General features: G+C 42.4%; 1 protein-coding gene across 7 annotated transcripts in view; it reads right to left on the bottom strand.

Annotated features, from left to right (window-relative positions):
- Positions 1–14,428, bottom strand: part of EHBP1 (EH domain binding protein 1) — a 227,345-nt gene that overhangs the window by 181,520 nt on the left and 31,397 nt on the right. For all 7 annotated transcript variants that reach the window (XM_074817315.1, XM_074817312.1, XM_074817311.1 and 4 more), the window contains exons 3-4: positions 14,058–14,115; positions 720–815 (exon numbers count right to left, since the gene is read on the bottom strand). In XM_074817315.1, the coding sequence (XP_074673416.1) occupies positions 720–815; positions 14,058–14,115 (154 nt within the window). The remainder of the gene's footprint in view (positions 1–719; positions 816–14,057; positions 14,116–14,428) is intronic.

Below are 14,428 nucleotides of genomic sequence, written 5' to 3' on the forward strand. Positions count from 1 at the left end.
AACCTCCTACGCTGTCACATGTACAAAGCTGCACTGTTTATCTTTATGCAGAAAGGGCTTTGCCCAATGATATTTGGGAAATATTTTTTAGCATAACCATCAATTTCTCCTCCTGCCTCACAGCCACACAAATAAGCTTTTTTTTTTTTAGGAACTGCAGTTGTTTTATTAAAAAAGTCCCTCTTAAAGTCTTGTAATTCTCTGTACTACTCAAATACTCCACATCCACTCCTATGATTGCAATCATGTAAGTACTGTGATGTTTGTGTGGCATACTAAATACTGTGAAATTAAGAGCTGGATCCTGTTTCCTAGTCAATAGCATAAGAAATAGGGTCACTGCACTGCAACTGAACAAGGAAGTCTAGAAATGGCTGTGTTTTGACAACTTCTGGCATACAGTATTTAAAGAAAACCAACCAGACTATAACCCATGCCAAGCCCTTACACACATACTACGTGCGCAGTTACACATGTACTAAATTCTATGCCAATGACTCGCCACAATCAGCTCAATGGCATATTTCAGTGTGTTAACTAAACTACAAAAGTAAGCGTTGGCAGGGAACAGACCATCCTTCTCCTGGATTTAAGCTGGAGACATAAGGTTGTGCATTTAATGACTTAGCCAGACTTGTGATTATAATCTGACATTTCCAAACAGAATTTTTCATATGCTCTTTATGAAATATGAAAGATTATGCTTTAAAAAAACATACCTTAAAGAGTGTCACAGTAATTTCAACATTTTCAGGAACAGGCCATACCACCACCCCACGGTATGGGTTCTTGATGCCAGGCTGCCAGCTGTGAGCCTAAAGGAAGAAAAGAAACAGTTGTATTAAAGCCATTATGAAAGTGCTGACTCTACTCCCACAGGGCCTAGCACATGTAGGTAGAAGTAACATGTCACTGACTCCAAAAAGTCTGTGCTCTTAAACCTATGACTCTACTGAACGCTGTGAAAGGACATCATTAAGAATGACAGTAAGGAAACTCAGACCACTAGCAGGCTTTTTTTTTCCCCACTGAACTAAAGCTGTTCCTCCTCACAAGGTCCCTAAACTCCGGGTGGTTTTTTTAAGTACATAGCACAGGTCAGGACACTCAGAGCCTTGCAAAAAATTAAGGCTGTAAGCTTCTGCAGCAAGCTGAGCTTTAGTTTGTTTTCATTCAGATGAAGGAATGTTTTTATTTAAAGAACACATGAGTACAGCACATAGTGCAGGTTTAACCATGTTTACACCTAAATAGAGTAAAAAGACAGTTTTATTTAAGAAAAAAAAAGTGAAAACGATTATTTATAATACAGATTAAATGCTACTAAAACATTTAAATTCTTGAGAATTAACAAGCTGGGTACCTACACCTAGAAAAATGTTGTGGTTTAAGGCCAATGGGCAACTGAGCACCACGCAGCTGCTCACTCACTCCTTCTCCCTCAGGGATGGGGAGAAGAAAATAAAACAAAAGGCTTGGGTACTGAGACAAGGACAGAGAGGGGTAACTGACCCATTAGGGTCATGGGCAAAAGACAGACTCGTGAGGCGAAGAAAAGAACATCAATTTAATTTGAACACCACCACCATTTAATTTACCAGAGTAGGACAGTGAGAAATACAACAACATCTGAAGAACACCTCCCCTCACCCCTCCCTTCTTCCCAGGCTCAGCTTTGCTCCTGATTTCTCTACCTCCTTTGCCCCAGCAAAGCAGGGGGGCAGGGAATGGGGGTTGTGGTCAGTTCATCACCCGTTGTTTCTGCCGCTCCTTCCTCCTTAAGGGGAGGACTCCTCACACTCTTCCCCTGCTCCAGTGTGGGGTCCCTCCCACGGGGACAGTCCTCCACGAACTTCTCCCATGTGAGTCCTTCCCATGGGCAGCAGTTCTCCCAGCAACACACTGCTCCAGCATGGGCTGTCTTCAGAGTCCCAGCCTTCTGCTCTGGCTTGGGGCCTTCCACCAGCTGCAGGAAGGCATCTGCTCCCCTGGTGACCTCCATGGGTGCAGGGGCACAGCCTGCCTCACCACGGGCTTCAGGGGAGTCTCTGCTCCAGCACACCTCCCCCCTCCTCCTCTTCCTTTCTTCCACCGACCTCAGTGTTTGCAGAGGTATCTCCCTCACAACTCCTCCTCTCAGGTTCCCTTTCTTAAATATGTTATGGCAGAGGTGCAGCCACCATCACTAATCGTCCCAGCCTTGGCCAGAGGTGAGTCCAGCTTGGAGCCGGGGGACCTTCGAAAAGCTTCTCACAGGGGGCCACTACTGTAGCCCCCTCCTCTGCTATCAAAAACCCCACAACACAAACCCAGCACAAAAGGATAATGAAAAAAACAACAGTTAAATAGACTAAGAACTTGTCTACCTTTGAGTATCAGCTTAGACTGATGTATGGTCTGTATTTAAATCTTAACAGCTAGTGATGTGTTAGCATTTCTGTTTCGGAATAAGTATGCTTTTTCCAAGCTTTTAATCCATTTTGTGATGCTGCAAGACAAACGAGGGAGGGATGCTGATGCACAAGAGACTGCTGAGGAGCAGGGGTGTTATTAGAATTCTGTGGAAGTTTTATCAGGAAAGAATGTACAATCTATTTACTGTTATATGAAGCCAATTAACTCAGTTTTTTTTCTTTTTTTAATTCTAATGCATAACTCATTGCACTTTTATACTCCTTCCAATACTCAGAACTTTAGATTAAGACTGCCTATTAGAACAAATTGTTGTTATAATAAGGTTAGTAGGACTTGTGCCTCAGGTTCTCAGGTACTCTAAGGTAACCTGGGCAACTTTAAACATGAATTTGCTATACTAAAGTGAGAAAGACTAAGATGGTGAAACAGTCCCAATTCAGTCACATCAAGGCAATAACTCTGCTGCTGGGTACTGTGTGTACTCCAGATGCCAGGCTCATATCTGACAGCCCCCTCACACATACTTGCTGCTTCAGGAGTGCTCCTGCACTCAGCTGGACTTTCACGGGAGCCTGCAGCATCACAGGTACCTCCAGTGGACTCGCTCTGACTCTGATCCCTCAATCCTCACAAAGCAGAGTCTACAGATTACCTGCAGGTGACAATAACTGCTAAGGCAGCAGGGACAAGGAGAAGAAGGATGAAGGGAGAGACAGAGGAGTTGGAAAGATGTAAAGCTGAGGAACAGAGAAGCTGCTGGTACAATCCAGCCTGCACAGCCACCATGAATGAGAGCCCTACCTGCCTCCACAGCTACATGTGCACAGCATGCTTATTTCCATCCCGTTATTTTTATTTTCTTGCCAAACATTGCCAGCTCTCCTGTGGTTTTATCACAAGTTTTTCCCACCTTTGGTGTTCTGCTGAAAACCCCAGCTCCCAAAGATCCCTAACTAGATTAGAAATTTCAGTAAGCTTCTATGCTTTGTGCTTGCAGAGTAAACTTAAATAATATGACTTGGGGCATCTGAAAAAAGAAATTTAAAAAAAAAGAGTAACTTGAAAGAACCCAATTTCTACTACTTTTAACTCCACGAATTTCAGACTAATCTCATTATTCTAAAGCAGGCCTGGATGAATTTCTGAATAACTGAGCGAACAACCCTGTTCATAGCTTTACTCCACAAGCTTAGTTTATAAGAAAAAGATGTTTTGTGAGCAGCAAAACACACCACAGTAGTTGTCATCCCTACCACAGCCACTCGAGCTCCAGCTCGCATCTCCCTTCCGTGAGACCCGCAGTCCCCCTCAACATTCTCCCCTTGCCTGATGGAGATATTCAGCAGGCACCAGGCAGCCATCCAGAGCCAGGCACCTGCCAGCCAGCCTGTCCTCGTGTAGCATCTTGTAAGATAAACCAACTTCTCCTCCATAGGGACACTCTATCCTCTTTCCAGATACCAATTTTCACAAAACTAATAGGAGCTCATGGCGTGTCTGGAACCTGCACTCTCCTGCTAGTTTTGGCCAATAATGACAATTATGTCAAACTTGCGACGTCCAATGTCCAAGCACTGACAGCCTGCTCAGCTGAGGATCACTTGTTCCATTTGTAGAACAAACTAGAAAATAAGCTTTCACTGGTGCAGGCAAAGCTTTACTCAAGCACTTCATCAGTGTTGCCTCCCACCAGGAGAGTTAGTGAGACACAATAAACACACACACAGAGATATTTATATATGATTTTCTGTCACTGTGACAGGCATGTCACTGAAAGCAACAACCAGGAGACAGGCCCCAGCTAATGAGCTTTTAAAGCAAAGCTGTTCTGTGATCAGCTGAATGTTATTAAATCCTCCTCTGGCTTTGAAAAATAAACACTGTACCACACAAACATAGTGACAGGAAAAGATAACGTCAAAACTACGTCTGGGTTGTTGAGAAGGAGAAAGGGAAAGGGGAAAGCAAAGGGGAAAAAACACTGAGGAAGGGCTAACGACGACGATAATTTAAAATTAACATGCAGAGTTATTCTAATGTAGTATTTCTCATGTCAGGTAACTTCAAGAAACTGAAGCACAGAAGTCCATCTGGCCTGTATCAAAAAACCTTTTCAATCCCCAAATTATAAGCCCTAACTTTGGTATGTGAGCCAACACTTCCAGACAGGGGATTGCTGTCAGGGCTCAGACAAGGTGAGGTGCTGCATCCATGCAGTACTTTTCCACCCTAACCCTCACCTCTAACTCTAATGCCCATTGGGTTGTGCTTCCTAGACCCACTTTTTCTTTATCTCCTACTAGTTTTCACTAGCCATCTCCTCTTGTCTCTGACACCAAGGCAACAGAAGCTACTAAGCAGAAGTGGCCACCAGCAGCAGGTGCCTCACGCACAGCCCTCCCCCTTGCCAGACCCATCTCCTAAATCCAAGGGACAAGAGCTATGGCCTGGAAAGAGAAGGAGAAATGCTCTGTTGCATTTCAAGGAGCAAGGCAACTCCTCCCTTTTTCTGCCAGTGGAAAATAAGAGGAGACGACGTAGCATGAAAGCTCTTTTAAATCAGGAAACAGAAGCTACAGGAGGGGTTGCTGGAATACCCTATAAATAGAGCAGGGCTGTGAATGACATTGTCCAACCTATGGCATCGCTCTGGCACAAAACTAATGACTGTCAGAGGAAAAGCGCTGTTTAAGAAAGGCTGTGAAGGTGAGCCTACAGACTCGGCCGGGCACTTCAGGCTTCCCAGTTTTGAGATCTTTCCCCAGTTTTCCCTCTCTAAAATGACAGCAGTTACAACCAGACAGCCTGCTTTTGCGTACACAATGTTGTGAACATCACAACTGTTCTGCTGTGCTTGAACTGGAAAGACAGACTTGATACCTGTGCAGTTTTGCCCTCTGGTTCCAGTAAGAAGGGAAGAATCTTTAAAAATAGATTGAAATCAGGAACTTACGGGGCCAGATTAATGCATATACAACACACCAAAGATCTTATAAACTGTACTCAAAATTAGTGAAACACTCCTGAAAATACTGAACCAGTTGTCAAGCAGCCTTCAATGGTCAGTAATTTCAAACACAGAGAGAGTGCTCTGTTGTTTGTGCAAATTCTCAACATTTAGTAATACTTAAGCTATTATCAGCAAGGTACAGTCTCTCCACTCTTGCTAAGTGCCCACTTTCTGGTCACATGGAACAGCAGTCTCACACACAGCTCACCTCATGCACAGGCTAGACAAACTCAAGTCTTGTTCTCCTGTAGTTTCTGCTGGAGAGCACAGAGTGGGCTTACTTTTATGAGTGGGCTTAATCATAAAAGCAACATTTCACAGCATTGCTGAAACTCTTGTACCAAATGGTGAAATGTTACAGAAGATCATAAAGCAGCTCTATCTAGTTCAACATACGGCAATACAGTGATTGAACAAAAAAAAGATGAGACTACCTCACTTGAGGGCTGCCTTTTTTACACCACTTTTCCTTATAATTACCCACCAGGGGCTGACCTTGACCAATGAAACTGCCTTCCCACTCTGCAGGCAAACTTGAACTGCAAAATACAAATACACTTCTGCAAAACTTGGAACAAACCAGGTAATTTTATAAACACTGTTATTTCTGAAGCAGTCTCCTCCAATCTAAAAACCAGGAACTATCAATTCTCTGTAATATAAGAAAGTGTATAAACATTAATAAATCCAGTGTCATCCTCTTAGAGGGAAGAAGTGGAGACAGCAAAACCAAAAAACCCTACCAAACCTACACCAAAATTTTTTAGCCAATTCTTGGGGGGGGCAGGGGGGAACAAACAACAAAACATGAAAGACACCAAATATAAATCTTCTCTTACAGTCACTGCTCAGCTGTCTAGATTATAGAATATAAACAGAACAATCTTTTAAAACTGAATAAAAAAAAGAGAAAGTTGGAGACAGCCCCAAATCAGGAACTTTGGTTTCAAACAGGAAGTTAATAAATGCCACCACAAGCTGTTCATCACTTCATCATGAAGATGATAAGGCAGACGCAGGCAAATCAACGACCTAAAGTACATTATGGAAGTCACTTCGCCAGCTTCTCTATGTAGGGGATTTCATGACCTGGCACATGCCATTCCTATCATGACCAAGTCTGCTTACTGCTGCTTACACTTTTCCTTGTCTTTACAAAAATCTCTTTCCTGACCCTTTAAAAACAAAATATTACATCATTTCAAGAGCCTACCCTTCCAGATGCTTTGTTACCCATCTGCTTTCTCCCTTCTTCACTACTGCCTTGTGTCATCCTGCCTCTTGTGCAGGATAATTACAAGTTACTTTCCTGTAAGATCCTAGAGCTGACCATAATATTTTAAGCCTGCTGCAAATTATGGACCAGTTTATATTTATGAATCAAAAATATGTTCCTATAGCCAAGCCCTCAATATTGTTTTTTAAAAGCAGAAGTCAGAAACAGATCTACCATTATTCCTCACCTAAAGCCCCAGGAGTGGCTTTACTGTAAGCCAGCGAGCTGCTGCTTTTCTTTTCCTGGTAACATTTTTGCCAACTGCCTATGATCAGACCAGCTCTGCTGTTTGTCTCTGTGACAGGCTGTTCAGGGCACAAGAACCAAGCAGGAGCTCAACTGGCTCCAACGGTGCTTAGGGCAGCTCAGCTTGTAAGGATAAGCCCTCTTCTTCAGCATTATCCAGGCAGAACACTTAGACAGGAAGAAGAAAAAAAATTAACGAATAACTCAAAGAGTAGGAGCTGGCATTAAGCAGCCAGATCCTTCATCTGGTGCCTCCATGCCAGCAGCATGTCTCATGAAGACCGAGCATTACTCCAATTTGCTCTATGTGATGAGCGCCACCAAAGCCAGACATCATCTGGGGACAGCCAAAGGTCAGCATGGTCCAGCTGCTAACAGACCTGCTGGAAAAGGAATGGACTGGGAAAAGCTGCCGATTCCCCCACACCAGAGGAAACCTCAACTGGTAGTTTGTGGATGGCTGCTTCTTCTGTACCATAGCTCAGTATCACAAAGGGAGGAGACAAATTAAAGACAGTACTCCAGACTATAGCTTGTATCCCCATGATCATCTTGAAATCACTGAGCTTGGCCCTCCAGTTCAAGAGGCTGGGCACTAGAACAACGCTCCTGTCACTCCCGCCCTGGGATGCAGTCCAAAAAACCCAGCAAGTGCCAAAGAAGAAAGTTCAAAGCCCTGGAAATGCCAGGCAGCCTTCATTCAACCCATTGCTGTCTGTGTCCCTTGAGAGCAGACAAGGAAACTAGCCGATTCCCACAGGTCTTCCCATGAATGTCTTCAATTCATCAGCACACACACGTGTTACAACTGTAATTATGCATCCATGTATTACTGCTAAAAAGCTACAGAAAGACTGCTAAGCTTGGACAATGAGCAAAAACTTGTCTTCACTAGGAAACATTCTCTAGCACTGGGCTAGCTGTTCAAGCTTCATTTCACACATACACACTTATGACATATTCCTTAAATACATGAGTCATGCTATTTCTTCCACCAAATCTTGCCTTACCCACTGCCCACAATAGATGATGCTCAGATGAAGAGCCTCTTCCCCTCTCATCAGTTTCTGGCCTTATCTATTGGGCTTCTTATTTAAAAAAAAAAACCTGAATGCAGAGTTACTTTTCTCATAGTTTTCTGGAACATCCATCACCACCTCAGAATGTCACCAAAAGTTAACTTTACAGGATGCCTGGAAAAAAAGAAGGGCATTATGGCCCCCAATTTACAAGCAGCCAAAGAATAGCCAGTTTCCACTAATTTGGCATGGTCTGCTTAAATCAGCAATGATCTTACTTTATAGGGATTAAGCATGAAACAACCTTTTGTTTTGTCTTCCAAAACAGACTTTTTTCACTTCAACTGTAATGATGGCTGCTCAACTGCTGCAAGTCTCCATGCCCCAAACACCCACAAAATGGAAAGACACATCAAATCTAGCTTTAATACTCTAGCTAACCTCAGTCAGGAGCTTTGTAGATCAGGATGGGACAAAACTGAACTCCCCAAGGCAGCATTTAAATCACATAAGAGTGAGGCAGTCTTTTCCATTCATGTCCTATGCCTTCTTTAACAAACACCCTCCAACTTCTTCATCAATTAAGCAGTTTTGCTCACCACTCACTCCTCACGTTCTCCCTAACCACTGTCTGCCTAACAAGGCGGCAATGCTGTAGGAAAACAATTTGCAACTGTGTTATTAAAGGCTCTATCATATGCCTAAAATGGTATGCACTGACCATTAGAATGCCTCAACCTAATTTTGACCACTTACATTTGCAACCCAATATGATTTGTTACTTTACTAACAAACTGAGAAGCCCTAGAAGTGCCATTACTGAACTGCACTAGTCCCAGGCACTCATTGGCACGTTAGAATCACGACATGCCTTTGTAATGGGAGCATCAGGGAAGAAGCTGGTAGTGACAGGCAGGGCTGGCACTAGGCAATGAAGCAGCCAGAAAAGGCAACAGATTGCCAAGGACAGCAAAAGAGGTGACCCAACTGCTACTTTATTGATGGCATATCCTTGAAAAAAGGCTAGGTGGGCTGCTGATGTGGACAACAAGAGATCTTTTTAACTCCCTACATCTAGATCCTTTTTACTCCCTGTCCCTCTACTTCTCTTGGCTCTGTTCTTACTGTTCAAGTTCTTTCCCTGTTCCCAACGTTGTTCCTTCTCCCATGTGTTTAAACAGTTTTTGATAAACCTGCAGCAGAAGTGTTGAAATCACGGGCAAGGCACCTCCTTTCAGCTTTGATACAAAAAGGACCTTTGAAGAATAATTCTGTCAGGCTCTCAGAAGCAAGTGCAAATTTGATTCTTCAGAGGTGTATAATTCAACCAGAAGCCCATATGTGTTCACAGAAATAGCAGAAATTACCTCCTTGACATCATGACAACATCTCTTTTCAAATTGAAATTTCTTAGTTCAAAGCCTTGAAATGTGAGAGCATCTCAGTGAAATGAAGGTAAACATATTTATAACACATTTTCCCCTTGTTCTACACTAGAACAAAGACATTCCTCCCCCACTCAAAAAAAAAAAAAAAAAAAAAAAAAAAAAGAGGCAAGTCCAAATCCCAAGGCCTGAAAACCCAGGGGCAACATGCCAGTGTCAGGATACCAAAGAGGAAGACTTAAGCAAGTCCACTGCTACAAGCTCCACATTCTTTAAGCTATGGATGCTGGAAACCATCTACATGAGGCTTGAAGAGTTGAGGCAAGCACCCACCTACCTGATTTTGACAAAAGACCAGCACCTTTGACAAAAGATCTGTACCAGCAGATAGGTTCCCTCCCTCCCCAAGCTGAAAGTTCATTTTAGTTCTAGGATTGCTCAGTAATTCTGCCAAATACAGCAAGACTGCAAATCACCGTTTTCTGTAAACTCCTGGCACACACAATGAAGATGCCCAAACATACAGAGCCATCTGGTCTTGACACACCTCTTGAAAAGCATCGAAATCAGACTTGCCCAGAGAGAGGGGAACCCAGAATAGAGCTGTAAGAAACTTAAATCTGCATTAAGGTCAGTAACTGCTGGATAAATTTATGGTCCTATATCCATCCATCAGACTGCCCTTTCAACGCTCTTTCTAAATGGTTACGGCTTTTCATTTGCAATGCTTTAAAACTTACTATAATTTAACATATCTACAGCTCCTATCCTATGTTTCCCACAGTAGCAATTAAAATATGCAGACTCCTGCACATGATGTCTCCCATTATTTCTTCTAATTGAGGGACCACTGTAGTTTATTTGGGAAGAAAGTATGTGGGCCAGAAATCATATCAAAAATCGTAGAAAACCACAAAAATAAGGACTTCAAAAGACATCAAGAATTCAACTTTCAGCTCAACAGTATCTTAAGGTTACATTAGTTAAGCAGGCCAGTTTCAGTATACATTCATACCACCATCATACCATCTTCCAAGTTGCACCACATTTTTTGATGATCTCTCTCTTGTACTTTCCCAGTACAAGAGAGACATGGAGCTACTGGAGACAGTCCAGCAGAAGGCCATGAAAATGTTTAAGGGACTGGATCATCTCTCATAGGAGGAATAGCTGAGACAGCTGGGACTGTTTGACCTGGAGAAGAGAAGGCTCAGGGGAATCTTATAGGGCAATCTTTATATACCTGAAGGGAGGGTGCAAAGAATACAAGAGTCAGGCTCTCCTTGGTGGTGCCCAGTGACAGGACCAGTCGGTGGGCAAAAAGTGAAACAGGAGGTTCCCTCTGAACATCAGGAAACACTTTTTCACCGTGAGGGTGACCGAGCACTGGCACAAGCTGCCCTGAGAGGTTGTGGCGTGTCCCATCTTGGAGATATTCAAAAGCCATCTGGACAGAGTCCTGGGCAACCACCTTTAGGTGGCCCTGCTTAAGCAGACGGGTTGGACCAGATGACCTCTTCCAATCTCAACCATTCTGGGAGTCTGTGAGTCAGGGCTATCCCTCTTTATCCCTAATGATCTGAAAAGTTCAGAAAATAAATCATAACCTCCAAAGAAGTCTTTACAACATCTTTACAGTAAGGTAAGGCCTCATCCCTCTCCTCCTCCTTCTCAAAGAAGCTGAAAAACATAGAAGATTATTAATGCTTTGTACTTACTGAGCCCAGCATCCATCAAAAGTAAAATAAGAGGAAATATTCATTTGACTTGCTTCCAAGAAAGCAATTAGATGAAACAAATATGTTGAATAAAGTATTTTACTGGCAGGATGACTAAGAGATCAAGAACATTTATTGATCTACAGTCTTGGACCCAAACAGCTGAAATCACATCAACTACCTAAGCTTTAAAATTAACTCTACCCTCTGCCCAGGCCTCAGGGCCACTCAGCCTCTTTCAAAGTACCTTTGTGGGATCTTAGTAAGCATCAATTAATTAGTTAGCAAAAGACTTTTCTGAGTCTCAGGTAAATCTGTCAGTTTATCCAAGAGTTGCTTCTACTGCCTGGTGATCAAAAGAGAGGACATTCATGGGAGGACATAGTCTGGAACTTTATGGTCCAGCTGAAAAAACTTCAAGCCCAAAAAGCTGAGCGAGTGTCAGAAAATCCTCTCACCTCAATGAAATGTTGCCATTGGAGCCTACAGCATCATGGCCATAACACCAGAGGCAGAAGCCCATCACTTCACAAAGACCTACTGGTCTTTTGTTATGGCTTCTGTTTCTGAACATATTCTGAATCTCAACAAACCAGTCATTCATGGACAAATACCTTGCTTTTCACTGGGCTTTTTAGAGTTACAATGCTTCTGTAAATACTGAATTTACTGTTCTATATTTTCTTTTCTCTCTCTGTTCTACAGAAACTAAATGAAAATAAAGTAGAAAAGTTATCATAGGGTAAGCCACAACAGACACCATACATCAGCAGTTACTACCTAAATATACACCATGCAACAAAATCACGGTAACTTGAGCTAGATTATCCTTCGATGAAAGAGGAATAGTCTGACTGACTTTGCTGAAGAGTACAAACATGGAACAGCAGCAGTTACCTTGGAAAAGGTGCCAGACTAAGTTCATAACCTTGCTTACTCACAAGGTAACACCTTTGGGTTCTCATACCCTAAAGCAGAATTTAGGATGCACACACTGGAGTAGGCATTTGGTTGTGCAGTCACTTTCAGTCAGATAAAACAGCTTAGACCTCAAATTAAAAGATAAAATACAGCAAATATGCATGACAACCAGAAAAAGTAGTCAGAAAAAGAGTGGTAAACCCCCCCCCCCCCAAAAAAAACCTACTCCCCTCTCCGGAGTAGTGTAGGAAACTGCGTATCACATTTTCTAAACATTTAAGTTCTTCAACATATAATTATTTCATGATATCTTATCTATTGTGGGTGCCCTCTCTCCATCATCCTAGAGTTCTTGGAAGTATCATTTTGAGTTACATGCATACACCAAAAAAAGGAGCTTAGACCATCTCTATTTGAGTGAAGCATTAAAGAATTATTAAAAGGCTGAGCTCAAGAACTTCCCCTCTGGACAAGACCACTTGCCATAAACCTGACCAGGGTCAGAGGCAAGAGCTATGGGGAGAGGGAATGAGCAAGTATGGCTGAGTCATCTTGAAGAGGAGATGCTCCCGGGAAGGGAGGAAAATAGCACACACTCCTTCCCCCTGCAAACCTGCCCAGTAGTTAGGACACTCTTTCCTGGCTCATTTGTGTTGCCCTTCACAAATTTTTGGACAGATGGGGGACAGCCCTACACAGGAAGACACAAGGCAACAAAACAAATCCTGCAATACAACCAGTGTTCAAAGGCCTTGCCTGCTGTACGCATGAAATAGGCTCCCCACCTCCGTAAGCAACAACTGACTGCTAGGATTGACAACAGATTTTACTCTTACTAGTCAATAATACTGCACCCTAAGAAGACATTGTCCTTAGACAGTGTGGAGGTTTAGAAATGCTTGCCATTTGTTTCAATCTCAGTGTAAATGGAGAGTGTTGTGGGGTTTTTTTATGCTTCATTTTCTATGGAAACCAAGCCACACACCGAGACTGTCTCGCCTTTCCCTTCAACCCAGACCCAAAGGAGGCTCCACAGAGGCTAACTGCATCTTACTGTCAGAGCAGTAAAATTCAGTAGTCTAGACAAACTGAGCAGCATTTAACAAATAGACAGTAATCTCATAAGACTTTCAGATTTTGTACTGCAGGAAGAAAAGGAAGGTGAAGCTCACAGAAGAGAGGGCTACTCTGCTTGAAAATTTCTGCACATCAAAAAAGCAAACCACATGCAAGACAAACTTCATGAATGCCCAAATAGTGGGCAGACTTCACTTAGAGCTTCCCTTTCCTTAGGCTACCAAGTCATTACAGAATCACAGAATCAACTAGGTTGGAAAGGACCTTGAAGATCATCCAGTCCAACCATTAACCTAACACTGCCAGCTCCCATCTACACCATATCTCTCAGCGCTATGTCAACCCGACTCTTAAACACCTCCAGGGATGGGGACTCTACCACCTCCCTGGGCAATCCATTCCACTGCCTAATAACCCGTTCTGTAAAGAAATACTTCCTGACATCTAGTCTAAACCTTCCACAAAACACAAATTCACAGGCTTCCTCACAGTGTTTGTGGAAGTAAAATGTTAAAATTTAATTCAAGTATACACTACTAGATGAAAGAGCCTGCATTGATTCTTACTGGTTTGTAGTATTTTCTAGTTGTGAAATAGCCTCTTATTCAGACTTCATCTCCCTACTGCAGCGATGTCAGATTCTTTATTACTTTTTTTTTTATTATTATGTTTAATACACTTCTAGTAGTGAAACAGATTCTCCTTTCTAATTAGGTCTAGCAATTAATAACTGAAATTGAACTGATGATGATACAGTTCTGCTAAACAAATAACCAAAGCTGAAATCAGGGTTAAGTGTTTCCATAAATTAGTGTTGACATCAACAGCAGCTTATTTTGAACTTTACATCTAAACTGAGTTAAAAAGAAAAGAAAAACAATTTAAATATTTCTCATTTATTTGGCTGCTCCCCACACTCAAGAAACCAGTCCCTCAAACAGATGACCCTTCTTATCATTGAAGTTGGGATTTATTAAGAAATCAACCAACCTTAGAGGATTTTCTTCGGCTTCTTCTTGTCCAAACCACCACTAGTTTATCTGGCTGCCTGTTGAAGATAAGGAAGAAACAGCTTAATTTAGAACAAGATCAATACGTAAACAATCTATAATAAAACTCTTGCAATATATAATCACATCCTTAGTGGATACATTATCTCTTAAAAATAGCCCATCTAAAAACCACTCTCAGCATCAGTCATTTAATAGGAAAAATAATGTGTATTTATAGAAAAAGGCTGTCCTCCAATCCACACACTAATGTCATTGTTCTCCTCCTGCTCTCCTTGCCTGTGGGCATCTCCCCAGAGCCAGCAGCACACCTGAGCAGGAACTCTTCCACGGGGCAGAGAACAGGATCCA

This window comes from Strix aluco, chromosome 3, assembly GCF_031877795.1.
Source record: "Strix aluco isolate bStrAlu1 chromosome 3, bStrAlu1.hap1, whole genome shotgun sequence".
In the NCBI taxonomy this organism is placed as follows: Eukaryota; Metazoa; Chordata; class Aves; order Strigiformes; family Strigidae; genus Strix; species Strix aluco.